The sequence below is a fragment of the Vanacampus margaritifer genome, chromosome 2 (assembly GCF_051991255.1).
Source record: "Vanacampus margaritifer isolate UIUO_Vmar chromosome 2, RoL_Vmar_1.0, whole genome shotgun sequence".
NCBI classification, from domain to species: domain Eukaryota; kingdom Metazoa; phylum Chordata; class Actinopteri; order Syngnathiformes; family Syngnathidae; genus Vanacampus; species Vanacampus margaritifer.
The window spans coordinates 32,534,934-32,561,674 of NC_135433.1; the positions used below are offsets into that span (position 1 = coordinate 32,534,934).

The 26,741-nt window shown below is 37.1% G+C and overlaps 2 protein-coding genes across 9 annotated transcripts in view; both read right to left on the reverse strand.

Annotated features, from left to right (window-relative positions):
* Positions 1 to 2,792, reverse strand: part of ccdc18 (coiled-coil domain containing 18) — a 30,235-nt gene extending 27,443 nt beyond the window's left edge. For 4 of the 6 annotated variants that reach the window (XR_013291339.1, XR_013291338.1, XR_013291340.1 and 1 more), the window contains exons 1-4: positions 2,323 to 2,791; positions 1,971 to 2,122; positions 1,557 to 1,718; positions 1,086 to 1,192 (exon numbers count right to left, since the gene is read on the reverse strand). Coding sequence is in view for 3 of the 6 variants with exons in the window: in XM_077559288.1 (XP_077415414.1) it covers positions 1,086 to 1,192; positions 1,557 to 1,718; positions 1,971 to 1,982 (281 nt within the window). In the remaining 3 variants the exon portion in view is untranslated. Of the gene's footprint in view, positions 1 to 1,085; positions 1,193 to 1,556; positions 1,719 to 1,970; positions 2,123 to 2,322 lie in introns of all 6 variants that reach the window. The other 2 variants (XM_077559290.1, XM_077559289.1) reach the window with 2 other exon arrangements.
* Positions 2,793 to 3,939: 1,147 nt separating this feature from the next.
* On the reverse strand, positions 3,940 to 23,312 carry mtf2 (metal response element binding transcription factor 2). 3 transcript variants are annotated; one of them, XR_013291363.1, is made up of 16 exons: positions 23,201 to 23,312; positions 19,052 to 19,238; positions 18,258 to 18,339; positions 17,633 to 17,743; positions 17,451 to 17,551; positions 15,156 to 15,271; positions 14,971 to 15,066; positions 14,240 to 14,308; positions 13,767 to 13,890; positions 9,296 to 9,363; positions 9,031 to 9,192; positions 7,594 to 7,684; positions 7,389 to 7,447; positions 7,125 to 7,226; positions 4,559 to 5,607; positions 3,940 to 4,355 (listed from the first exon to the last, which is right to left on the reverse strand). XR_013291363.1 is itself a non-coding variant. In XM_077559405.1 (15 exons), the coding sequence occupies exons 1-15, from the start codon at positions 23,290 to 23,292 to the stop codon at positions 5,232 to 5,234; spliced, it is 1,836 nt and encodes a 611-aa protein (XP_077415531.1). In that variant the 5' UTR covers positions 23,293 to 23,312; the 3' UTR covers positions 3,940 to 5,231. The 3 variants fall into 3 exon arrangements, 2 of the variants coding, with proteins under 2 accessions (XP_077415531.1, XP_077415532.1); XM_077559405.1 differs by having other exon boundaries at positions 3,940 to 5,607; XM_077559406.1 differs by having other exon boundaries at positions 3,940 to 5,607; positions 23,032 to 23,236.
* Between the last annotated feature and the right edge of the window lie 3,429 nt (positions 23,313 to 26,741).

The window sequence follows — 26,741 nt, forward strand, 5'->3', positions numbered from 1 at the left end:
GCAATTGCAGTGAAACAGATTGATATGAGGAACGTTTTCAAGGATGACGTGAATGATCAAAGTCTTTGTCACATTAAATCTAATTCACAGAGCGTCACTGAACAAAAACTATTAGTGTCAAAGTCACTGTTGTGCAGAAAATATATATTTTCCCAAAAAGCTTATTTTCTCCTTATCTTTTAAATTTTCGCTCAATGTCACTCAAATTACCTATTTTCAAATGGTGATTACAAAAGAACTGAATAAAGTAGAAACATACTTTTTTAAATTCAAAAATGGAACGCGATCTTTCATTTGGTACGCAGCATGTTTAGGTAGTAAAAGTACACAATATTCTGTTTGCCTTGAAAGATGAGTTAAAATGCTCGAAATCAGCTGGCACTGTCGGGGTTGTTTTTTGGATAACGTGTGGCAGTAAAACAGCTAATAAGGATTGGGGAAAAACATGGTGTGTGGTCTCATTCTGATACAAAAATACATACAATAATATACCGCAGGGTGTAAATTGGATTCTTGGAAGGATTTAAATCAGTATAATGAATTTGATTAAATAACACCCTTAAATGATTGACTGGGGCTATAATATAACAATATAATATACAAGTGCACTATTCTGTATTAACGTAATTAATTTATAATGGAAAAAATCCACCTATTCATTTTCTATACCGCTACCTGTGACCCTAATAAGGGCAAATGCTATAGAAAATAGATGGATAGACCACAATAAAGCTTTTGATCCAATAAAGGACTCTCTCGTGCTAAAAGTCTTGCACTTAATAAACACCTGATATTCTATGCAGTTGAGTAAATAAACAGCACCAAGTCACTAAACTACTAAATTTAGAGTCCAAAAGCTATTCTTTGTGGGAAAGCAAACCATAGAACCAATAATACAGCAGCATAATTAATATATTCATAAATTATGCCACCTGGCTTTACATAATGACATTTATTACATATAGTTAATCCTTCAAAAATCCCTTTATGAGATTACCGGTACATTAAAAAAAACACAAACAATATACAACATACTACAGTATGTGTCAAGTGGGACAATATAATGTACATATATCATGACTTACTTGAGTTCTTTGGCTTTGGTGTCCAACTCAGTTTCAAGATGCAAAATCTGATTATTCATGACTGATACATTGTTAACAGACCACCCAGTGGAACATCGCAGGTGACCCTGAAAAAGAAAATGTCCATTATTACATTATTATTTTTTCTGAGGGGTGGGGATTTGTGGACAATCTGTGTTCTGTACAATCATACACATATAAATGTATATAATTCAATATCAAAAGACGCTGCTTGCACCAGATTTAGCAGAATTATTTCCATCTGTAGTCATCTATGGTTTGATTACCCTTGTCACTACTGAACGAATGCTGTGGATTTTTTCCTTTGCATACCAATATCCACGGAATACATGAGATTTGTCAAACATCTTATTTATTTTGCTTCTATCAGAAACTGTATGGAGAGAAAAAAAAGATACTAGACGCATGAATTAAATAATGTCTTTGTATGCATCGGGCCGGCTGTTTTACCTGAGAGCTGGAGGATAGGAGTTCATACGGTGTAGCATCCAGGTCAGTGCTGAGCTGAACATCCTGCTTGGCAAGGCGGGCATTTTCTTGGCGTGTATAACCCATTTTTCGCTTCACAGAAATAGACTCCATCTCATGGACGACGACATGAGCTAAGCCAGACTGGATAAACATAGACACATGCGTGAATTAAAGAAGTGTTTCTGTGATCGTTCTGATAGTGGATTATTTGTTGCACCAGTTAGTTAGTATTTCTAGTCAATGTAGATTAGTAGTAAGTGTCCCAGGCAAATGATCTAGTTTCACTTAACAGGGCCGAAAATTATTATGGCGTTATTAATGGCAGCGATGTAAAGTGACAGGTTGAAACATTAAATGGTCTTCCACTAGATGGCAGAAGATGTTAGAATTTACCTGTTTATCCATCTATTTCCATTCAACAGAAGAATACCTGTACATAAATTTGCAAGTACATTGAGATGAGGTCGTCATTATTTGGTAGAGCTCCGTGAGATTTTTTTTTTACTGTAAATTATGTGACTTCGCTCAATAAAAGTTGATAAACACTGGAACAGAGGATAAAGGCAGAGACAAGTGTAGATCAGTAATGAGTTCAGGAGGATAACACGCACGCACGCGCGCACACAATCTTAAATGGAAAGAAAACTGCATGATCAAGTTCATCAGTTTACAAAATAGAAGTCTCAAACAATACAATTTAGGTACGACTTTCGTGCAACTTAAATTGTCTATGTCGTGGACTCACCCAGTTGATGTCCCTCACGTCTCGGCAGACTCATCAAAAGTGTCTAGTCGGTTAAACCACCGCCATCGCATTCTGGGTAGATATGGCTACATGCAACTAGTTAGGTGATCAACAACTTTACGGTGGTAAACTGTCGGCTTCTCCATAGTGGTACTTGTTGAACACTTACAAGAATATACGATGCATGACTGTCAACGAGTTGGTAACATGTTAGGAAGCTAAAAGTAAACAACGATGGTTGCTAATCAACAGGTGGCTAGCTGAGAGATGTAACGTCGCTGCGGTCTGTTAAAGCTAAATTCAACCAAACCAGCCTAGCCATGTTAATAAGTTGAGTGTTATATTGGTGTTAATTGTTCTGCTGTTTAAAAAAAAACACACCCTTTAATTCGAATGTGTCTTCTCATTCCGTATGCATTGTTGTCTTAGCATTAGCCACCAAAAACTTGAACAAGTTGTCTCCGCCCATGTTTTTAAAATTCTTTCGTGATTGGATGAAGGCAAACGATAATGCACAATGATTGGTAGAGCCGTCTGCTAACCAACGCAAGCGAACAGTGGCGAAAAAATGAAATAGGCAATCGTAATCGTGGAAACAGGTAGTACATCCTTTCCAAAAATAACAAACTTGAAAACAAATTTAAACGCCGCTTTTGGTTTTCAGACATAACACTAACTATAACTTTGGCTCATGTTTCAAAAGAAAGAAATAATCAATGTCCCAAAAATCTATGCAGTGAAACCTATGAGGTGCCGTTTGGGACATAATTCAGGATTAGCATCTCATAGAAACAGAAAATATTCATGAAAAACACTAGTTAACATTACTTTCTTTTTTTTTTTTACTTTTCTTTCTTTAAACCAGCGCACATAGGTGACTACTAACTTTTTTAAATCAAGTATAGTTTACTGCTCACTTTAGGTTCTAAACACTGATCTGAATATATGACTGGATAGCCGATAGGCCAAGACTTTTGAAGCTGCAAGGCCGCCATATTGCTCCTCCCAAGAAACGTTTCTCGATCCTATACATTTACAGTATCGAAATTGGAGAACATTTGGGACAGTACTTAGTAGAAACAGTATGATTTATTATGTTTTAATTTGTTAAACATAAACAAGAGGACTTCAGACATTTTACAACTTGCATTAAATATTAAATACATGTATAAATTATATGTTTAATGATGTTTACAAGAAGAAACTTGTATATTTTTTTACTCAAAAATTATAACTGTAATTCAACAAAAGATGCCTCTGCCAAATTTAATATTGGGGTCTAAGGAACTGAGTGATAAAAGAAAAAGAGGGTCTTCAAAGCAGCACATACCGTCCACTTATTTTATTATACTTGTTAAAAAAATAGTGACCACCCGCCGCAATACTCCCACCCCGCCCCCCGGGCTTCATACTAACTGCCTACTAGATGTATATGTCTAATCTGTACACCCTGTGACTTCAACGGCTTGCATGGGCTATCGGCTATCCGCTATCCAGTCATATATTCATATCAGTGGTTCTAAAAGTAAACTGAAAACCTGAGTCAAAATAATCAATCACTGAAAATCTTTTTAATGGTGGCAAACCAATTAACTACAGAAACAATACAAGACAATCAAGTGTTGCAGCACTTTATTATCAAACAAAGGGGGGAAAAATAGGTCCTTTAAGATTTAAATCACACCACTGAACGTGTATTTAGTTGTCAAAAAAGCTTGGGGTGTACATATCTTTTAGAATGGCCTAAATACAAAGAGTCTGCTGAACAACGCATTTAGTTATTCCTTGTTTTGTATACACGTATAGAGGGACATTATAACTCTGCAAACACTGTACAAAAATAAATGTTATCCAAGTGGACACAAAGATTCACGGTGCAACATCAGTGGCAAAACAAACCTTCCCCTTATTCTGTCCCAGATAGGCAAGTTTAACAGGCTACATTCCGTAGGACAAAAATGTAGTTATATACTCAGCTGGTTTGAAATTGACAAGCATATTAACTGCTCTTAAAAATAAACATCTTTGAAAGCCTACAGGTGCAGTGCATTGAACAGTTTTCTGCATAACCGAGGGCTTGTTGTAAACATTCCAAGCAACAAGAAAAATAATAGCTAAAGAGCAAAGAGATACAAATATGCCAAAGCCTCATGTATATATCAATGAACTGTAAGATATGTTTGAATGTTTTATATTCACAGTGAACTGCACTGAACCAGTAGGCTTTGCAGAAAGCTTCATAACACTCCAGTCTAAACTAAAAAAAAAAAAAAAAGTACATATTACGTTAGCCTAATAGCATAACTGCCCAAGTCATTTTTAAGATACAAAAAAAAAGGAATACCAATATTCTCGCTAAAATTAAAAACAAATCTTAGTCTCTGTGTACATTCAAAGTCATCCAGGTCACGGTAATTCGGAATCGTCGCAACTGGACTGTTCTCTGTTAAATTTGTTGTGATTTTTCCTTCTTTTATGAAATGACTTCTGACAATTATGCAATAAGGCTAACAATAATTAATGCTCTGATTACAAGACGGTCGTACAGTCAAAACAGCTCTATTGAGGACCAAGACTGCCAAAATTAAACAAACAACCAAAATAGATGTGTTATTAAGTACAATATTTATTTCAACATTTATTCGTTTCAATGTATTTATTTCAACATTGATTATTTCAATATTTAGTCATTTTAATGTATTAATTTCAATATACATTTACTTCAATATTTTTATTTCAATATTCATCCATCGACCGTAATTTTTGCAAAATAAAAAATGGTGAAATTAAATATCAAAATATGTATTGGAAAAAATGAATATTGAAATAAACATTGACCTAAATACTGAAATAAACACATTTATTTATTTATTCTTTGCACTCTTGGTCCTCCATACACCTCTTCCATTCTAGGAGGCAGTGACGCCCTCCCACTGCACCAGGTACTGCACCTTGCCATCCAAGGTGACCCTTCGAGCCAAGACTTTGTACTTCTCCCCGCAAGCCAGCCTTCCCGCCGCTCCGAAATAGGTGCTGATTGAGCTCTTGAGGTGGGACAGCTGGCTGTTGGGGTCCATGCCGTGAACTATGTCTGCAGAGTGCAGTCCTGGGAGCGGGGTCGCAACATCTGCGCCAGAAGCATTTGGGTCTGCTCGGCTGTGGGGGAGGATCTCAGGGTTGGGGGGCTGCAAGGCCCGCCGTGGCCTTCCGCGTTTCCTTTTTAAGGGTGGAGGGCAAAGAGGCATGGTGGAAGCGGTTGACCGGGTCTTGCTGGAGCTGCACAGGCTGTGTGGGGTTTTGCATAAGATAGCAGAAGGTTAGTTTGGTTCATCTTTGAAACGGTTGTTGCTTCCCCAGCCTTTAATGAGCCATGGTACACATTTCACAATAGGAAAATCGGTGCGTTGAGTTTTCCGATTTCTCTATTACTTACCTTCTTTATTAATTTGTTTTTTTATACTTCTTTTCACATTACCATGGAAATATTGTTATTTACTAAGCGTTGGACCAACTAGTTGCTGACTTTACAACGCCGTAATGACGAATAGAGGTTGAAGTTGATTAACTCATTCACGGTCATAATTTCATTAAAAAAAAAAAAAAAAGATTATTAAAAATTCGGGTCTTCAGGGGGCTAAATTTTTTTATCGTAATTAATCGCATGACTTCACTAGTTAACTCACGATTAATCACAAATTTTATATCTGTTCAAAATGTACAATAAAAGTTTTTTTTATAGTTTTTTTTTTACTTTTGTATTTTTTAACTAATAGAAATACAATAAAAAATAAAAATCTAGGTTTTTATACTCTTGTTTACAAAAGTGAAAAAAATGTTAAACTAATAGAAATAGTTAAAATTCATTTTTGACTTTTATAGCCGTCAATGGCAGTGAATTATTAAAAAAATAAATAAATGAAAAGAAAAGATTATTAAAAATTCGGGGCTTCAGGTGTTTTGTTTTTTTTATTGTAATTAATCGCATGACTTCACTAGTTAACTCACGATTAATCACAAATTTTATGTCTGTTCTAAATCCACGATAAAAAAAAAAAATATATATATATTTTTTTTACTTTTGTTAACAAAAGTAGGGGGGGTATGTTAAACTAATAGAAATAGTTCAAATGAATTCTTGACGTTTATAACCAATTGGAGCAGCCGTGGCCAAAGAGTTAAGATTGGCACCTGCCACTGTGGGAACGCAAGATCATCCCCGGACACACAACTGCGGTGTTCTTGAGCAAGACACCGAAACCCCCAAAGTTCTCCCGGGGAGCTTGAGCAGCCCCTTGTACCAATAACTGTGTGTTTGCTGTGATTGGTCAAATGCAGAGGTCCACTTTCATGTACATACAGTATTTGTGTGTACATGACAACAACCACAAAAAAGATCATTTTATTTCACCGTGTTTTGGCATTAAAGTTGGTATCTTTATCTTGCATTAAAGGTGCCAGTATGTAAATTCATCAAGCACCCTCCTATAACAGCGAAAAGAAACAATATACTGTAAGCGTCCTGCTTAGATGAAACCAGGACGAGCGGTGGTTGATCAACATCGGAAATTATAGAACTCTAGGGGGAAAAAACCTATAGTAACATTATCAGATGTACTGCGTAGCGACCATTCTTTTGTGTTATGTGACTTTGAGTTACATTTCTTCAATTTCCAACTGTCTGCGAGGCCATGACGGTGCCCTAATGTGACTGGATGAGTGCGCCAGCGGGTGGGGAAACTGGTGATAGGGTTACAACACAAAGTTGCTCATCCATGAGGCTAAGGGTTGCATCGCTGGCCTACCTGGATGGCCTGGAGAGGATAGTTGAGGTAGTTTCTGTGGTGCTCAGGGCTCCAATAGACTCTGCATCCGAGGTTTGCGATGAAAGTACAGGCCGCTCAGTCCTGGATCGTCAAGCAAAAGAGACGAGAAACACAAAACAGAGACAGAAATGCAAAGCGTGGACAAATATGTCACTGGAGTATTCATCATCGAACTCATTGTGCAACGAGTTCCCACAATGCATTTTAAAGCCTGTGATTGTAATTTGCAGCATATTCCCTTACTTGACAGAGGAAAAGCGATCCAGTGAGTGGGATTCTAGTGGCGTAGGCTTTCTTAGTTCCTGTCAAATGACAAAATAAAACTGTCATTTCTTTGTGCAGTTTTCCTCCTAGAGCCACAGATACTTGCACAATAAAGAAATACTCACCTGAGTAAAACTATGTGCACACCCAGGTCCCACCCACTAAAACATATAAACGTACACACCTGGGACAGGAGTTCACTGGGAGATCTACGTTTCGCCTGCCGCTCCAGTGAATGTGCCGCTTGGTTCATCTTTTTGGACTTCTTCTGTGCCCTGTTAGTTAAGGTAAGGTAAGTAATAACAGTTCAGTTCATCATTCAGTAAATCCCTGACAGATTGACGCAGGAGGCCGCCCAAGGTTCAACGTAGGCTTAAGTAAGGATTGCTTGCTTAAAGGCTACTCTCCAAGATATTAAAACGTTCAAGAAGGAAAGCCATTTGAGTGACTTGGCGTGACTTGTGGCCATTGGCAGCTCACGTATGAATGGGAGTTCAGAGACTGGGGGTTGGTCAGTGTGAATGGTGCTACATAAGCTACATAAATAAATGTTTGACTGACAGATTACGTTGTTTTTTCTCTTCTTTCAGTTTGTTTAAGTAATTGAAGAGCAAGGACGATTGTGTCGATCTCCAAGTGTTAAATGATCCCAGGCTTCGTATATTCGCTGGCTTTTACGCAGATCAGAAGAAGCTTATCTTATCAATGCTTTTATCTCCAGTAGATTTGGCTATTGTAATGGTCTTCCTTCAGAAGAGCGACATACAGCTGCAGCTCCTTTGGAACCCTGAAGCTCGGAACAAAGACATCAGAGCATATTACTCCAGTTCTAAAGGCGTTGACGCTAGTTCCCAGTCAGCTGTAAAAATAACATTTTAATTTCTACTATAAAATCACGGAATGGTTTAGAATGATCCCTATATTAAAACAAAGCTAACTGTATAATAGACCCACTAAAAGTACAGAAAATCGGTACTGTTGCGTACCTATATCGATTCCTAGGTACCACAAATCAAAACCAAATTGTTCAAATGTGAAATGTAGCCATCCCTAGACTGTTGTCAATTAGTGGAGCCCAGAGTTCATAGCAAACATGATGAAGCCGCATTTAGCTGTTATGCTGCACACAAATGGAATAAGCTGCCGTCATCCCCAAGTGTGAATGCTTTTAAGATCACGTTAAAAACTCTACCAGCTATGTATGATTGAGCTCTTTTAAAGTAGTTTCAAAAACAATTTTTTAAAATCTATTTCTTGCACTATACATTGTTTTAGTCAATTTAATCAGCTATCTTTTATTTCTGTACTTCTTTTTTTTTTTTATGTCTTCGGGTATTTTGTTTTACAATGTATTCATTTATTTGGTTATAAAAAGCTTGTAAAGATGAAATCATCTCTTTTTTTTTTTATCATGTACATGAAATTTGGCCTCTGCATTTGACCCACCACAGCCAACAGCCGAACACACACTTTTAGTGGCAACCCACTGGAGCATGGGACTGCTTAAGCGCCCAGAGAGCAGTTCAGGACATTGTTTAACCCTATCATCACTAGTTCAGAAGGTCGGATATTTAACATCAGATCTACCCCAAAACACATACACACACGTTTAGCATCTTACCTCACGCCTTGTGGCACTTTGTTTGAGTTGACAGTGATCCCATGTGAGGGGCGCTCCATCAGTCTACTGGCTGGACGCTGTCCACTGGGGGGAGTGGGAGGGAATCGAACCCTCAGTCCAAACAAGTGCTTCTTCTTCTTTACCTCTTTTCCCGACATGAACCTGGGCAGAGACAAAAACGCAATAGTTTACTTTAAGGCCTTTTTCAGTACTGGAAATGTAGGCTATACATATAAAAAAAATATGACACATGACAAGAACCTACTTGGTTGTGTTGCCGTTTAATGCCTCAAGAACACACGCAAATCGCGTTGATCTTGGAGTTCTGGCAAGCTGTTGACATTACAACAAAGATCATCAAGATTTAAGAATATGATAGTGATAAAAGGATGAAACATTGTTTTTTTTATTAAGCTGACCTGTGATTTAAAAATATATATATTTTAAAGCAAGCAAGCAAGCAAACTGCATCCCTTGACCAAATATAAGAAGTGTGAACATTCGCAAGGAAAAACAATAATAATAAATAAAAAATAATAAAATAAAATAGGGGTCAGTTCATGTAATACAATAAAGATTTGTGGGTCCATTGCATCTCAGAATGTCATTTAATGACCTCATATGTAGTGTGCTCAATGGTTCATTCTCTTCTCGATTCGCGTCAGGTTCCAATATGATTTCCAGTTCTTCCAGTATTTTTCTCCTTTTATGTAGATATGTCTCCCAAAAAATGTCAAATGTTCCATACTGTAGATTTTCCAAACTATTTCCTTCCATTCTATGATCATTGGTGGGTCCTTATTCAGCCACTTCCTAGTTAGTGCTTTTCTGCCACCCGCTAGAAGTATTTGTAGTAAATATTTGTCCTGTTTTTTTCATCTCAATTGGCACATTGCCCAGGTATATAACACTAACATTAAGATCAAGTTTAAAGTGGATTATTGAACTAATTGCTGTTATAACATCTGACCAGTAGGAGGAAACAGTGGGAGATTCCCCAAAAATGTGAAAATGACCAGCAGACATGTTGCCACACAATCTCCAACACTGACCCAGCTCAGGTTTATGTCCCTGTATTGCTTTGTTTTTTTGGCGTTAGGAAATACCTTAAAATATTTTTCCAGGTAAATTCCCTCCATAGATTTGAGCTGGAGGTGGAGGATTGTATCTTACAAATGTTTAGCCAGTCATCTTCAGTTAACTTTATACTGGTGTCCTTCTCCCATCTCAATTTAATATACAGACGCTCCCCTACTTACGAACATTCGAGTTACGAACAATGGTACATACGAACATTTCTGCGCGTACAGTATGTCGAAAAATGTTCGGAAAGAAATGCTGTAAGTTAGATTTTGTATTGCGCGTAGTGCTTCTTTCCGCCGCTAATACCGACGATTGGCGCTGTGAGAGCTCATTGGAGGCTGAGCAACGTGGCGAGGAGGAGGAGGAAGAAACGCCGGTCCCCATGAAGCAGGAAATAACTTTTGAAGCCGATTCCAGCGACGACGAAGAATCTCTCATGATATAAAATCCTCCTCTTCCTCCTCCTCCATCATCTCCTTAAGCATCGAGTACATCTTCCAAAAGTAAGTTAAACTTCATTTTATTTATCTTATTACGTACATGTACATACTGTGTGTGTCTTTCGCTCTCTCTCTCTCTAACATACGTAGTACAGTACAGTACTGTACGTATTCTCTCCATTTTATTAAAAAAAAATTTCAGTACAAACCAATGCAGGTTACTTGTACAAGCCTTAAACATACTTATATAAACCTTCAATATACTTATATAGGCTTTAAACATAAATTATAATACAAAATATAGCACTGAAGCAACTTACGAACAAATTCACCTTACGAACGATCGTCCGGAACGTAACTCGTTCGTAAGGTGGGGAGCGTCTGTACAGTGTGAACAGACCCTTCCCCTGATATAAGGAATCATAGATCTTAGAAATCAGTCCTTTACTGGTTTTACTTTTGAAGGCATCAACAAATATATCAGTCAGACTCCGCATCAGTTTTCACATTCTTATCAGAAAATGTTCTTAATTGAAGCTATCTGAAAAAGTCCTGTTTCTCCAAATTATAGGTGTCTTTAAGTTCTTGGAAAGTAACAAGCCCATTACTGGTGGATATTAAGCAAAAAGAGGTGAGGCCTTTGTTTACCCAGAGTCTAAATGTACCATCTAGTCTTGCTGGTATAAAATCTGAGTCGTAGGCCACCCAACGTAGCTTTCTATCATTCCTTTCAAATTTCTGACCTTTAAATTTCTTTTGCCAGATGTGCAAAGGGGAGGCTAGTCCACTTAAGGAGCCTGTCCATGTGTTTCTTAAGGAGAGTCTTGTCCCCCAGTAAAGATTGTAGAGGCATATCTATTTGACTTTGCTCTATGTCGTCACATTCAGGGCTACACCAACACACCAGATAGCGTAATTGTGCAGCTTTATAGTAAGAATCCAGGCATGGCAAAGCCAGACCACACCTTTATCTTTGGGCAGTTGTAATGTTTGGATTCTAATCCTTGGTCTTCTTTTATCCCAGATAAAATTTTAAACGATTCTATTCCACTCATTAAATTGTTTATGTGGTATTTTCACAGGAAGGGATTGAAAAATAAAAAGAAGCCTGGGTTGTATGTTCATTTTAATAATATCTATCCGATTATACATATTCATTGGGAGCAATGTCCAACGATTTAAATCAGATTTTATATTAGCCTTTAGTGGAGCATAATTCGAATAATAGATTTTAGATAAATCATTAAGTATCTGTACTCCTAGATTTTTGATTACTTTGGTTTTACAATTTAATTTAATTTAATTTGTAACCTGAGTATGAGCCAAAGACTTTGAGCATAGAACATAATTTATGTAAACTTCCATTTGGGTATATGTCATCCGCGTAGGCACATATTTTATATTGTGTATCTCTGATCATTACACCGGTTATATCTTTATCTGATCGCCTATAGCAATGGTTCAATAAGAAGTGCAAAGAGTATTGGACTGTGGGGACACCCTTGTCGATAACCTCTGTTAAATAGAACAGTTTTCGATAAATTCCCATTTATTTTAATCTTTGCTGTGTGGGAACAGTACAAGGACCTCAGGCATCTATTTACTTGATTTTCAAAGCCAAAACGTTCAAGCGTCAAGTACAAATATCCCCATCGGACTGAATCAAATGCTTTTTCAGCATCGAGACTTTTAACTGCAGATTCTTTATTACTGTTTCTCATATGATCAATAAGGTGGAGAGCCCTTCTCACATTATCCTGTGTTTGTCTGTTTTTCACAAAACCGGTTTGATCAGGGTCATTGAAATCCGGGATTATATCTTCGAGTCGTCTGTCTAATATTAATTCAAATAATCTATAATGTGTTTTCAAAATTTGATATTAATGAGATTGGGGGTGGGACTTAAGTTTTTCTTCCTAGGTTCAGTTGAGTATTGTCTGGAGAAATTTATAAATTGTTGATTTTGATTGCTGCCTGAAATAAATGAACAATTAATGAATGAATAATCAATGTTCAGGACAGAAATAGGTCTATATGAATTACATTTTCATCTTATCTTTGCCTGTTTTGGGAAGTACTGAAATTACACCCTGTCGCCATGACACTGGGGTCTCTCCACCCTTCAGAACATAATTAAAACATTCCACAGGGATGTGATTTGACCAAAGTGAAATTATCTGAAAATTTAGCCGGGGGTCTGGGGGCCGCTGGCACCCAGCTAGGTCCAGGGCAGTGCCCTGGTTTGGGGGACAAGGGGGGCGAAGCCCCCCGGAGCTCATGGGTCTTCCGTGTTTTTAAGTACTTTCAATGCACTCACATGACAAAGAAATAGACAAAACAACAGCATAAATTTTCAATGTATATTGAACTATCCCATATAAAATGGCAGTTTTAGTCAACTCAAAATCAGTCACATTCAAAAACATTGGACTGCCTTTGCTTTTAAAAACTATCACTGAGAATATCATCATATCTAACTAATGTGATTACTAAGTTAACACATAAATAATGTTGAAGAGTTCAAATTTCATGAACAAATAATTGTATCATGACCAAATGAAAAGTAACTCATATTAGAGCATACCACAAATGTCTTTGTTATAGCAGAAGATGTTATCTGTCGGAGTCATGTGCATACACAATGAACTACTAAAAAAATAAAAAAAATTAAAAATTGAAATTGAAATTTTTTTTTGGGGGGGGAGATAAAAAAAAGCGGAATTCCGCGAATTAGCGGAAAAATCACATCCCTGATTCCAAGGGTATTGGTACTATAGGTTCACTGAAAAATGTATACCATACCATTTTGTTCACTTTAAGTTTTGATATAGTCTTATTTATTTATTCTTCTTTTATCTCCTTCATTGTTGTTTTGTTCTGTTTGGTTCCAATGCTGACCTGTGATTTTATATTACTTACGGTATATGGCGGGAAAGCATGTTCTGGTTCTTCGTTTGTTTGCTTTTCTGGTTATGTTTGCATTTTTGCACTTTTGAAAAGACAAACTTAAAATCATTGTTGGGATTTATGGTAACTGCCATTACTTCCTTTAAATTAGTTTCACACACAGAAAAAAAGTTGAACATGCATTTTAATCAATAAATATCAAAATATTCTAAATAGAAAATCATCATCAATAAAAATGTTCGCAGGCACATACACTGATCAAGAATATTTTAGGATTATTTACATTAGATCAGGTTTTATAATTACCTCCCCAAGCTGAAGCAGCTCCCAGTTGTTGTTGATGTAGGCCATTAGGTCAATCTCAGAATCAAAGTACTTTTTCTTGTGGATCATTGTCAGGTTGTACAGGCTCAGGTGTGTCACATCCTCCCTGCAACATTTTTTTTATTTATGTAGCTTTCGATCATGTGTTTCATATAGAAAAAACCCAGCTTGTGGAATTATTTACCAAATGAGGTATAACATTTAATATATGATAAGAAGAGTAAACCACATATTCATGCTTATTAAAAAAATAAAATAAAATAGAATGGCACGCCAGATGTCAGAGCCAAAAATTATTGCTTGACTTTGAAGCTTTTCTTTACATCCAGTAGATGGCAATAAAGCAGATTTTAAGGTTGCAAACTGAGGTAGAAAAAAAGGCAATAGAAAAACGTTCCAAAATGTTCAATAGCAACTTTAGGATTTGTTTGTATGACCGTGAAGCAACAGCTTACCATCTGAGAGGCAGTCGGTTCAGATACTCAGGTCCACCGTTGCAGACGGAGCAAATGAAAAGATAAAATCTGAAAGCAAAGGAAAACCAAATATGGTGTTAAGACAGGGCTTTTGCGCTCACTTTTCACAAGACCTCAATACAGTGATGGCCCGTCTAATAACTGGAATTATGTTGCAGACCCACATGCAGTGAGCGAACAAAAAATACATACTTTTTTTTTTTTTTTTTTAAATAGTGTCACTTAAAATCGCCCCTCCCACAATCTCTAAAGACATAAAAATGAAAACTAACTTTAAAACTAATATAAATTCAACTTAAAGAGACTTTTTGTAAACAAATCAAAGTTTTTGCAAGCATAAAACGCGGTATAAAAAATGCACAACGGAAAAGAAGCATTTGTTTTATAGTTTAATTAAACCCACTTTTAAAAAGACATTTCAAATGTATTTTAAGACAATAGAAAGAACTGCAATATAGCAGGTGAGTGAGTGTATATGCCTTTTTAAGGATTATGGGCTCCCTTGTACCTTTAACAACGAAGTTGTTTGTTAGCTCGCAGGATTACCCAAAAACATTAAAGAATATATTTATGAGATGGATAAAAGTGTGTATCTACAACTGATTGACAAGTTAACCACACCACTACATGGGGATTGATGTGACCTCTTAACTTTATTTTCTGCAGAGCCAGTCGATTAGAAACCTGTTGAGAAAATAGCGTTGTATCACCTGTCTCCATAGAGCATTGGCATTGGTAAGCAATGTAGGCAGGCTTCATGGAACCACTGCTCACAACTATTGCACTGCAGCATCTTCAGGTACCAGCTACATATACAAAAGAAGACAAAAGGAAAAGTGGATTGGTTGTGGGTTGATATGACAAATAACATTTGTCATCTTGTTCGATCACTCACTTTCCTGGCCCGCCACAGTAACAGTAGCACTGTTGCATGTTGGTCCGGTGGTCTTCATCCCACACCAGCTCCTCTGGGGCATATGGGAAGGACAGCTCCGTGGGTTGTGTGTCCTCCTGCTCAAAAAATAAAAATTATATATTATTATATCGATATTATCCTCCCCCTCCCCTATTTTCAACAGTAAGTATCCCATAAAATTCTTTATTTATGCTGCCGTTTTTGTCAAATTAAACAGCTCTTTCTTCCATTCAACATAATCCATTACATTTTCAAACAAAATACTCTATGGAATATTTGGTAAATAAAAAAAACGCGTACTATGGTAAGTTAAAAAAAACTATTTTCTTCTTCTTTTAATTCTTTTTCCTGGTGCGGACCAAACAAGCGGACCGAGACCCACTTTTTGAGGTGGTCTCGGTCCGCTTCCAAACGCACTCGGTGCAGTTCACTTTGCAGTCTGAATACAAACCACAGGTGAACCGCTCCAACTACAGGACATATGCGCCTTTTTGGGCTTTACAAGCCACCGTAGCCAAGCATCGCAGGAGAGAAATATTGCCCGGTAGTAAATATTGTGCTAAATAAATTCGTTCATAATCACCCATATTCTTTTTAGCCATGCTGCTGTCAGCAAGTTGTGGTGGGGGCAGGGCACGCGGGGCGCAACGGCTCCTCCGGTTACTGCACGCAATCAACGATGCTGTTCCAAAATTAGAAACAGCGTTGCGGAACCTCTGTTGAATGAGCTGCCCTTGACGCTGGCAAATATCTTGCATCTAATAACGCCACAACTGTGCAGAGCAGTAATGCAGCACGTCGGAATTTCATGTTTTACTCTATTTCCGGGTTTGGTTATGCATTCAGCCGTCGACGTTTTGTCGAATAAGGCCAATGCATGTTTCATTCCTGCCCGACCCCCCCACTCACAGAAGAAGTACAAAAACTGATCTGAACTGTTAAATGAAGGCAATTAACTTCAAAGAGGCAGCTCATTCGCACAACTTCACAAGAAGAGCTCATTAACTCATTCACTCACAGCCATTTTCACTGAAGCAAACTCCTTCTCTCCTGGCTATTTCACTGGATTTTGACTGATTTTGCAAGGCCCACAGAATATTGTGTTCTATTGCTATAAAAACATGGAACCTACAAAAGGAAAGATTCTTTCATCAGGATAAAAAAAGTATATTTCTATCTGTTTCCGTTTTGCAGCAATTAGCATTAGAATATAGCTAAGTTTCATCATTATTCACTAATCTGTTTAAAACACTGTGGAAAAGTGGTCCTGGTTTATCTCTTATAGTCTGCTGCCACCTGTCGGCTATTTTTATAATAACTACAATTGCTTTAAGCGACCTCTTCAGTTCAGAGGCTGCATCAAAGCCTTTTGTATGTTCTAGCATTAAAAAAAAACATTTAAAAAAAACGTGTAAATACATTTTTGGACCATGGCAATATTTAAAATAGAACATTTTTATACGTTTTTGGGAGCAAATGAGTTAAGGTAACAGGCAGTATTACCGGCTATTGGAGAAAAACAAAACAACTCTTTTAACAACCTCGACTTGGCAGAAATTCACCTATCGTTGGGTGGGCGTGGAACGTACCACGTACCACCTGCGAAAAGTGAGGGAACACTGTATTGTATTCTGTTTGTACATGTTGTTGCTCTATGTGTGTTAAAGAAGCATTTATTTGAGTGTTTATAATTTATAATGTGGTTTGGTTAAACATTTTTGTTTTAAACATGTTTAATGTCAGGGTTCTACATTAAGCCTATTAGGGTGGTGGCTCTACCAGAACCAGCACTGGCCATGTATACTCATGATATAATACGATAACTTTTCAATGATTATTATATATTTGGCATTCTTATACTGTATTATTCAAGCCTTTTCGAAATATTACTTCTGTTTAGTTAATTTGCGTGCATGTTATGTTGTTTTTTGCAGTGTAAAATCTAACTGAATATTAATTATTTGACATTTTCTGCACTTTACATCTTGTTCAAGCCATTACTTATGGAAGGATTTAATCTGACTCACAAAAAAAGAACAAAAAAACAGTACAGTGAGAAGATCACAGATGAGTGATTAATTTAAGTGAATACAACTCAAAATATTAGATATTAAACAAGCAAGTATGTATTGATTTTATTGTATTTATGAAATTTGTGGCTCAGTTGGTTGGGCCACTATCAGTGAACTCTGGGTCTCTATATAGCAGAATTTCAACAATTGCAGTTTAGGGTGGAATGTATCCCCCCATAATAAACGTAAAAACTAGTTGCACCTTTGGGAAAGAAGAAAGCTGACATTCAGAACAAAGCCATTTGTCGTCCGAGTCAATGACAGCAGCATCAATGATGGGCGAGTGGCACAGCTGATGATAGCCTGAGTGATGACAAGCATATTAAAGTTATTAAAGGGGGGGGGGGGGGGGCACCAACCAGTTCATTTCAATGCAAGGCATACCTTGCCCACACTTGTCACAAATGACAATCTCATTGGGCTCCTTGGAAGTTTCGTCCTGACATATGGAGCACACAATGTCATCATACTCCTCATCATCCTCATCTTCATCTCCTAAAATGGACAAAAAGACCACGGATATTAGAAGACAAAAAAACCTTTGCAAAGAACCCTACATGACATGTTAAGTGTAACAAAACAGCGATAGGAGAATATAGACTAACAAAGAGAGATAAGGCCAGAGATGTTTTGTCTGTAGCTACAGAAGGTTACTAAAATCTTACAAACACGTGTTAGTTTGATAAAAAGAACCATGACAATGATTGTTACAGCCCCAGATTGTGCAGGAAAACCCAATACTATGAATTAGAAACGTTTCAACTGCAACCCTGCAGAAACAAGCTAATCAGGTTGCTGTTGCGGTGCTAATGCAAAACATGCAGAGAACAGTTAACCACAGCGGGGAGACAAGTCTTTGCAACCAACAGGCTGTGGATGACATCGCCAGTCAGAGCCCACAAGTCAAACGAAATCAAATGTCAATCTCAATGCAGATATTTTTAGCCATTATAAGTAAAAAGGTCATGTTGTACATTTCAAAGTACGGAAATAGTTTGTTCCTGCTTACCTGTCTGAATATCTTTCCAGAGAACCCAAGATTTGGATCGATCCTCAAACACCACAAAGCATCGCTGCTTGTCCCGATCTATCTGCAAGAGTCAAGAAAAATCATTCAATCAATTCAGTCTTCCTTTTCCTTTTGTTTAGGCGAGAATTTGACCAAAACATTCTAGGTGAAACAAAACTTTAGATTTCAATGCGCCATCATACGCGATGTCATGTGAGACTCATTACAGTGCGCTTGCAATTTGCTTTGACGAACGAATATCGCCCAGCCCTAAACAATGCCAAGGCAAAAACCTAAAATATTGCTTAAGAGCTGTTGCTATCTACCGACATTTGAAGAAATACCAGAACCGCAAGCATGTAGTATTTGATTTTAGACCGCCAACTATCGCTGTACTTTTCTAGTATCGGTATACCGTGCTGCAGTATTTATGTGTTGGATTAGATGTGCACTTTTAACGATGGGGTTTAGTATGAGATGTTACAATCTGTTGCCGGTTAGTCTGTGTCTTTTTTCAAAGTAAGACATTTGCAAACATCTGGTTTACTTTGGAAACAATGATCAACATTTTCATCCAATTCTCTGGCATGTTATGGACCGAACCAGAAACTAAATCATTATTTATGTTTTTGCATTTTCTGTACTCTCAATTTTGCATAGTTTCCTGTTTTTGACTAAAGGAATGGATATTAATCCTTTTTTTTCCCCCATCTGATTCATCGACAATTAAAATAATTGTTAGTTGCAGCCCAACTAGCAAGTCAAGGTGCCACTGTCCTTCCTTGAGTACTAACCTTTGCGATTGTCCCCAAGTAGATCAAGCCATCTGACCACCGGGCCAAGACGTCCTGTCCCTCGGTGAACCTGTCCTGTTCTCCATAGGCCACCCTCTCTTGGCTCGTGGGGGACAAAGGAACAGCCCGCTGCCGTGAGGAGTGGGATCTCTGCTGGACGGACAAATGACTCAGAACGCCCGAGTCTCTGGGGGATGGATGGAAGGGACATGTGGGATGGCAGAAAGATTAGCAAGTGGAGGGAGCATCTGTAAAGTTTGAAGGATTTGGAAGCAGTTTTATTTTATAAAATACAAAAGATAAAGAATATTTACAAATTACTATTTAATATAATAGTATACACTATTCTAGTGTCTATTGTGTGTCCAGTTGTAGAACTATATTCCTGAGGTTGAGCCAGACCAATCCCATTCCGTCGTCTTTACACTGGCTCCCTGCTCGTTTAACCCTAGAGCACTATCGCCGGGTGATTTTCACCCGAGCAAACGTATTTACATGATTTTCATTTTTGTTACATTTTTCTGAGTGTCATTGGTCCCTGGGTAGCTTCAACATTCTTTTTGACATCTTTGAAGGTGTGGGTGTTTCCCTACCTCCAAGGACCACTTTTTCCCCACAGGCATGCTTTCGAATGATTTCCACCCAGCAATAGTGAAATTGGGTAAAGTACGTATGGGGTGGATTTCACCCGGTGATAGTGTTAGTGTATAAAATCAGGCAATCTTGCCACATGTCAACCAACAAATACAACAGGAGCCACTGGCAAGCCTGAAACAACTGAATTTTACTGCTTGACATCCCTACCCCTGGCACTCTTCCAAATGAGTCCGGACCAGTGGCAGCAGAAAGCAAGAGTCCCTTGCCCAATGCCCACAGGCTCGGACAGGAAGACACAACACAGGTGCCGTCAACCTGTGTGTCCACCCCATTACCTTGTGTGTACTGACTGGATTGAAGGAATAGGTAAGCAAGAGTGGTCCTTGAATGTGTATGTGATTCCTTATTTAGTTATACTTAATTTATAAGGAGTAATTTCAAAGGAAATTCTCACGAGGAAAACAATATTTTAGTCAATTGGTCGTTTTTACTTGCTAAAAATATAGTATTTTTTCTTCCTCTCTCCTGCAGCTGTTTGCGTGTCAAGGAGTCTGTGCCTTCACCAGGGAGGCCTCAATTGAATGGGTGGAGCAAAAACCAAGTTTCCAGCATAATAATTTTTTTTAGGAATTTTTATGTTCTTAAATTACAAATTTTTCAGTAATTTTGGAGCATGTTTTTAGGGTCTTAATATGTTTCCTTTTGACATTTTTTTTTTTTACACATACTACAGTTGCAAATAAAAGAAAACCCCTCTAATTTATCATATAGTGTCATATTTTGATCTATTTTTTAGGGCAAGTTCTTTTTATGGGGTATATGATATCAGGTAAAAATTACCCGGCAAAAGTGATGGTGTTACTTTTTATAGCGAAAGTGTTCGAGGGTTAAGGCTGTAGAACAAAATTTTAAGTCACTTTCAGACCCCTCAATGGTCAGGATTCTCCATATTAATGGCATTTAATTTTTCCATTCAGTCATGCTAACTGCTTTTTCTTTACTGACACTTGACTCGCACATTACAGGTATTAAAAACGAGAGGTAATAGAGCATTTAATTAAGTCTGTTACGCCCAAATCGTGGAAAATAAAAAGCTACCTATTTTGGAGACATTTTTAAAAAGCAGTTCAAACGCAGCGGCGGAAAGTAACAAATACAAATACTTTGTGTCTGTACTTTAAGGTTGAAAGTTTTTCCTTTGCCGTTTGTAAACACAACATTCAAAACGGACGCTCAAGGATAATGAAGACAGCAGCCAACCAGGAATGAGCGTGAAACCAGCCCACCAATCAGAAGCGGGCGTTTTTGTATTAAATTTGCATATGCAGACAAGACACAGGATTCAAACTCCTAACACGTCAGCAGAATCAGTTCACCAATCGGGAGCGGACGTTCGCACAGCGAAAAATGCCACGAGCTTGCCTCTGTGGCTTAGCTGGAAGGAAAACGTTGAGTCTCCGCCTAGAAACGTCCTGGACAGTCCAAAATAAATCCTTCGGACCATATCTTTCAGTAGATTTTCACTTATCTGTACTTGGGTAATTATTTTTCGGAAGACTTGTTAACTTTTACTCCTTACATTTGAACACAGATACCTGTAGCTTTCTATTTTCTACTCAGGTCAAAATATGCTTATTACTTCTTTGAACCTCAGTTGATAATGACAGAATGACTTGATAAGATCGTGATTGGTTGCTTCATATCATGAGGACTTAAAGAGTTGAATAAGAGACAGCAGTGACATGGATTAACGTGAACCAGGGAGCAAGCGATCGGTTTAATGTTTTTGGCTACAAAAAAAAATGTGGCAAATGCAACCGTCTGTCTTTTAAGAAATGTTTTGTTAGTTTTTCCCAGTTTTTGTCATGAGCTAATTATTATTATTATTATTTTTCTGTAGTCAGTTCGCAAAATTAGCAGAAGTATGTTTCTTGGAGTTTGCTACTCCAGTGAGCTTCAAATGTAATATATTTTTCCTTGGGGTCAATTTGACCCAAGCAATTAAAACCTCCTTAATGCGATTATAATTCAAATTAATTGCCCATGTTTGTGTCTAACACTTTCTTTGTTGATTATCTGAATAGACAACTAACTATTCCCAATATGCCGCAGCTGCACCCACCCTAAGCAGAAGAAATGACTATAGAAATCATCACTATTAGGGGTGTGAATTGCCTAGTACCTGGCGATTCAATTCGTATCACGATTCATAGGTCACGATTCGATTTGATACCAATTAATACGCAAACTTCAAGAATCTATAAATTGATTGCGATTTAAAAAAAAAATCAAATTTAGAAAATACTAATCAGTAAACTTATACATGTACACTGTAAGATTTGTGTGAAAATGTATTTATTTATCTGATAATTCAGGCTTATAACTGAGCCACTGCATTTAACAAACAGGTTGCAGCCTGTTTCATGTTTGAACAGCACTGAAATAAAATATTAGGCTTAATGTTCCATTGATATAACATTCTTCCATGCTTAATGTGTAAATACTAACCCTAAGTAAGACTTTTTGTTGAATATTACTATTTTAAAAAATTGATGTTTAAAAATCGATTCGGCCGCATATCGAATCGATTCGAGAATTGCATGCCGTAATATTGCCAAATCAATTTTTTCTAATACCCCTAATCACTATGGTGATATTTCATATTCCCGTCAATATTTCCATGCATTGAAAAAAACAGCAATGAAGTAAAATTACTATACAAAGTTACTGAGGAATGAAGCCAAATTCCCCAAACATTTGAGCAGTGCATTTTCTCACAAAATGTAACTTTTTCTTCCTGTTTGTGCAGTTATGAGCTTCAATTTTTTTAAACATCAAGTGACATCAAAACCATTTGCCAGAGGTTAATATTTTTATTTTTAAGGAAAACTTTTTGTGTCGAAGTGTTAAGAAAATGAATATTAAGTTTAATGGAAAATCTCACATTTTGGTTGTTTAAATGGGGAGGTCTTAAAAGCGGCTTTTTGTCAAATTGCCTCTTTGAAAGGTGACGAATTAATACTTGTACTTTTCCCCGAGTTCATTTTTTTTAATGTAACATACGTTTCTTAGTAGCTAATTAAGCAACGACCGTGCGAACCTTTGTTGAGAACATGGCGTTTTAAAAGATATGTTTCTTATTTCGGTATCCTTTAGGGTCTGTCCCTTTGTCTGAATGGCTGTGCCCAACCACATGTTAAATATGATGACTAGCCATCTGAGGTGACATTGAGGAAGCAAAATGCGTATTCTTTCGAGGTTGGAACCGCAGCAGAGTCAAAAGTGTTTGCATAATTAATCCACAGAGCAAATTCTTTAGCCAGGCCACCACCAGACCAGTCGGTCCCACACCCCCACATCACAGGAAAACATGACAACAATACCTCATTCGGGCACCTCCGCTTCTACAGCTCACGAGAGTAAACAAAGTCAATATTCGCGTGGGGCTCTCGCGCTTCCGCTCGGTTCGCCTGGACTTTTTACAGCAAACGACAGCGGCCCAAACGTGTCGACTTTGCGCCTTTCTCAGAAAATAACAAACGGTTCATTTACCCCGAGCATGTTCGCCATTTTGGTTTCCCGCTGACGGTCGGCGAGTGCATTGTGGGAAGAGAAGAGCTTAAACGGCCGTTTTGCTTCCTCATCCGATTCAGCAAGTACAGTACGAATTCCTCCTTGGGGGCTGTAAAACCAAATACTGGACGTACCGCCACGTTTTGCGCCAAAATCAAATAAATATATACAAGTTACAACCGTTAAGTTAATTAAATAAAAGTATTAAAAATGTGTCATTTAGTTCAGCGGTATTTACTTATTTCAATGTTTTTTTAATCGTAATATATTTTTTTAATCATTTCGATATTTGTTTCCATTTTGATTTACTTCTACATATCAATATTACATTTTTTCCCCACAATTGAATTATTTTATTATTATTATTAATAAAATTTAAATATTTGCTCTCACACTTGTTCCCTTGTGCATCAGGAATTCATTTAATCTGTGTCAAACTCAGCAGGTGCACAGTGAAGCACTTCCATCCGACAAGACGCGTGCGAACTTGGGTCCGACAGGTCGGAGACCATAGGCATCCCTCCCCATCACACCTCAATGGACGAAAAAAAAAATGGAAACGAGCGGCAAAATGTCTTGCTGAATTTACACACCAGACGCGCATCAACCAGAAAAATATCCCATCCGCCCCAAAACCTATAACCCACCTTAACATCAGATATCTGTAAAATAAAATTCAAAGAAATAAGCAGAATGGAAAACATGGGTCATTCCAGAATTGGGGGACATTTTACGTCCCACCCATCAAATTTTAAATAATCCACATACAAAATACTATAACATGCTGTTTCTGAGTAAATTTACTTGTCCTGAGCTGAGACCAAATCAGAAAAAAAACTTATAACTAACGCCCTCTAATGACCAAATTGAATCTCAAACAAAACCGTTAAAAAATGATTTTGTTCCTTTCCACAATGTTGCATCTAGAGATAAGACAAAAATATTGTCTGTATTTTGTGAAAAATGAACTCCCTCTGAGGCTCTAAGCTTATTAAACTTGCAATGCAAGGTATGCCCATCACAGTTGACAAGGAAGACTGTAGAAACTTACAAATCATAATTTTTCAATGTGGTCCTTAAACAGATATAATAGACTATATGTTCCTTCATAACCTTAGTGATCCATGTGCAAGAGAAACTGTTTCAAACCCTGAAAGAAACTAGGACGCAAAACCATCAGACAAATAACTCCTAAGTAGCTTGTGTTTCAAAGTTGTTGTTGTTGTTGTTTTTTTAATATGGATAAGGAGTGTTTTGTAACATTGTCCAGCTCATTCCATATTTGTGGACATTTAGGCTATACTGAAACAAGTACAGTATATGTTAATTTACTACATTTAATTTTTCAAAGCAACCAATTTCATTTGTGAACCACATTGTATTGTGCATAGATTGCGAAAAAGATTGCATTCAGGGAGCTTTAGGAGACCATCTATGGAAGAGAGCATTTGTAGAATTATATTTGGACCAGGGTGTTGCTTTTATGGCTTTTTTTTGTGAGCAAAATGAGTAATCGTAAATTTGACAATATATGTAGGATAAGTATTGTTCTAGAATTGATAATATTACAGTAGGTCAAATAAGGCTCAAACAGTAAGCGATACCAGAATAACAATGCCTGTAATGGGAGAAATTGACTTAATTTGAAAAATAATCCTACAGGTTTTAATTATTTATTTTTTTAACATCTCATCTATATGCTTTTTTTTATGGATTCCTAGAAACTAAGTTAACTCAATTTATTCAAAGCTGGTCCACCATCTATGTTTATCTTCATGCCCTGATCACTATATTTATGTTTATTTTCATACAGAAGACAATATAATTGTTTTTACTTATATTCAAAGATAATTTATTACATTTGAACCAAGTGTTCGTTAGTTGCTCATTCAAGAGCTTTTCAAAATTATTATTATAAACAATAAACAAAAAGGTGAACAAAAGGTTGTTTATAAACATTTAATCCTATTTATAATGTCAGTTACTTCTATTTTACAAGTAGGTTTTTAAAATAAGGTGTGTTGGGACAATTATTTTTGTGAAAATATTTATAATTTATGTCCCCTGGTGGGCAAATCTGTTCAGACAAATTTTTTTTCGAACAGAGGCAAAAAGAAAAAAAAATTATATTAAAAATGATTGGTAAATTATTTTCCATTGCTACATTATTGGCTTGATCCTGCACACTGTCTGGAACAACTGATGATTTTGCATTTTGACCAATATCTCATTGTTTTAATAAACATAATATTTCAAATAATGATTATTATTGATGGAATGTGTTTTCCACAACATGCCCACAACCCTGTTAGTCCCTGCTTCCCAGCGTTTGGGTCCCCAACCCCCAGCTAAACTTTGACAGAACCCATCCTTTGAAAACATGAATGCATTCAAACCCAAAGTCACTTAGGCTGATAGCTGTGGTTGCAAACTCAATTTTGGAAGAAATTTTAAAAATCGGGACCCTGGCTGGAAAGCCAAACACTCCTTTAAAACCCTACTTTGAAATCCTAACCCTAGTTTAAAACTCTACTTTGAAACCCTAACTATACATTGTAACTTGAAGTCATTTCGACAGTTGCATCCATCATCCAAAATCCTAACCACTGTCATAAAGTAGTTTGAAACCCTAACCCTACTTTAAAACCCTACTTTTAAACCATAAGCCGTGTTTAAAACCGGACTTTGAAACAATAATCCTACCGGTATTTTAAAACCCTACGTTAACCCTAAAACTGCACTTTGAAAGGGGCTAAAACTTAATTTTTAAGATAAAGTTGATATTGTTGGGTTTGACACGAACTACTTTGAAACCCTAACTCTTCATTAAAACACTATTTTGAAACCTTAGCTCATGCATTGAGATGATTCGTGGGTAAGATAAAGTTTTTGTGTTGTATTGTCATGCATTAAATTGTTCAATTGAAACGGCTTAAGATGAACTAAATGAATGAGCCTGTCAATGCCATACTCTACCCTGTTAAAGTATTTTATGACTTAGAGAAGGATTGCGATATGATGTGGATAGAAGGGTTATGAATTAGAGGGGAGGAATTTGGATTTATATTTTTTAATATGCAAACTTCAAGAAGCTATTAAGAAAAAAGAAGAATGGTCATGCAAATGGGGTTGTCAAGGGGACCCATTTGTGACATCTTTATAAATGATCACTGGGCTATGTATGGCAATGGCGTATGAAAATTATCTCCTGCATTTGCTTTCTTGTATTCAGCCATACTTAAAGGGTTTCCTAGGGTAATTGAATGCATTTTGACATTTTGTTTGGTCAGAATATCTGCATTCTTGTGCAGGCGTTCAGTAGCCAACGATGTCCCCCAGTCGCAGGCAACAGATGAATGCGCATGTTGAAGGGGCTTCGGTCTGGGAGAGAAGTGCCATCAAGTTTGAAACCTTTATCTGAACTCATACAAAGGCTCAATTCATTATTTAACCTCTATAAATAGTGGTGTACTATATCAAAATGACATTATTCAACAGTTGGTGGACAGCACACGGGAAA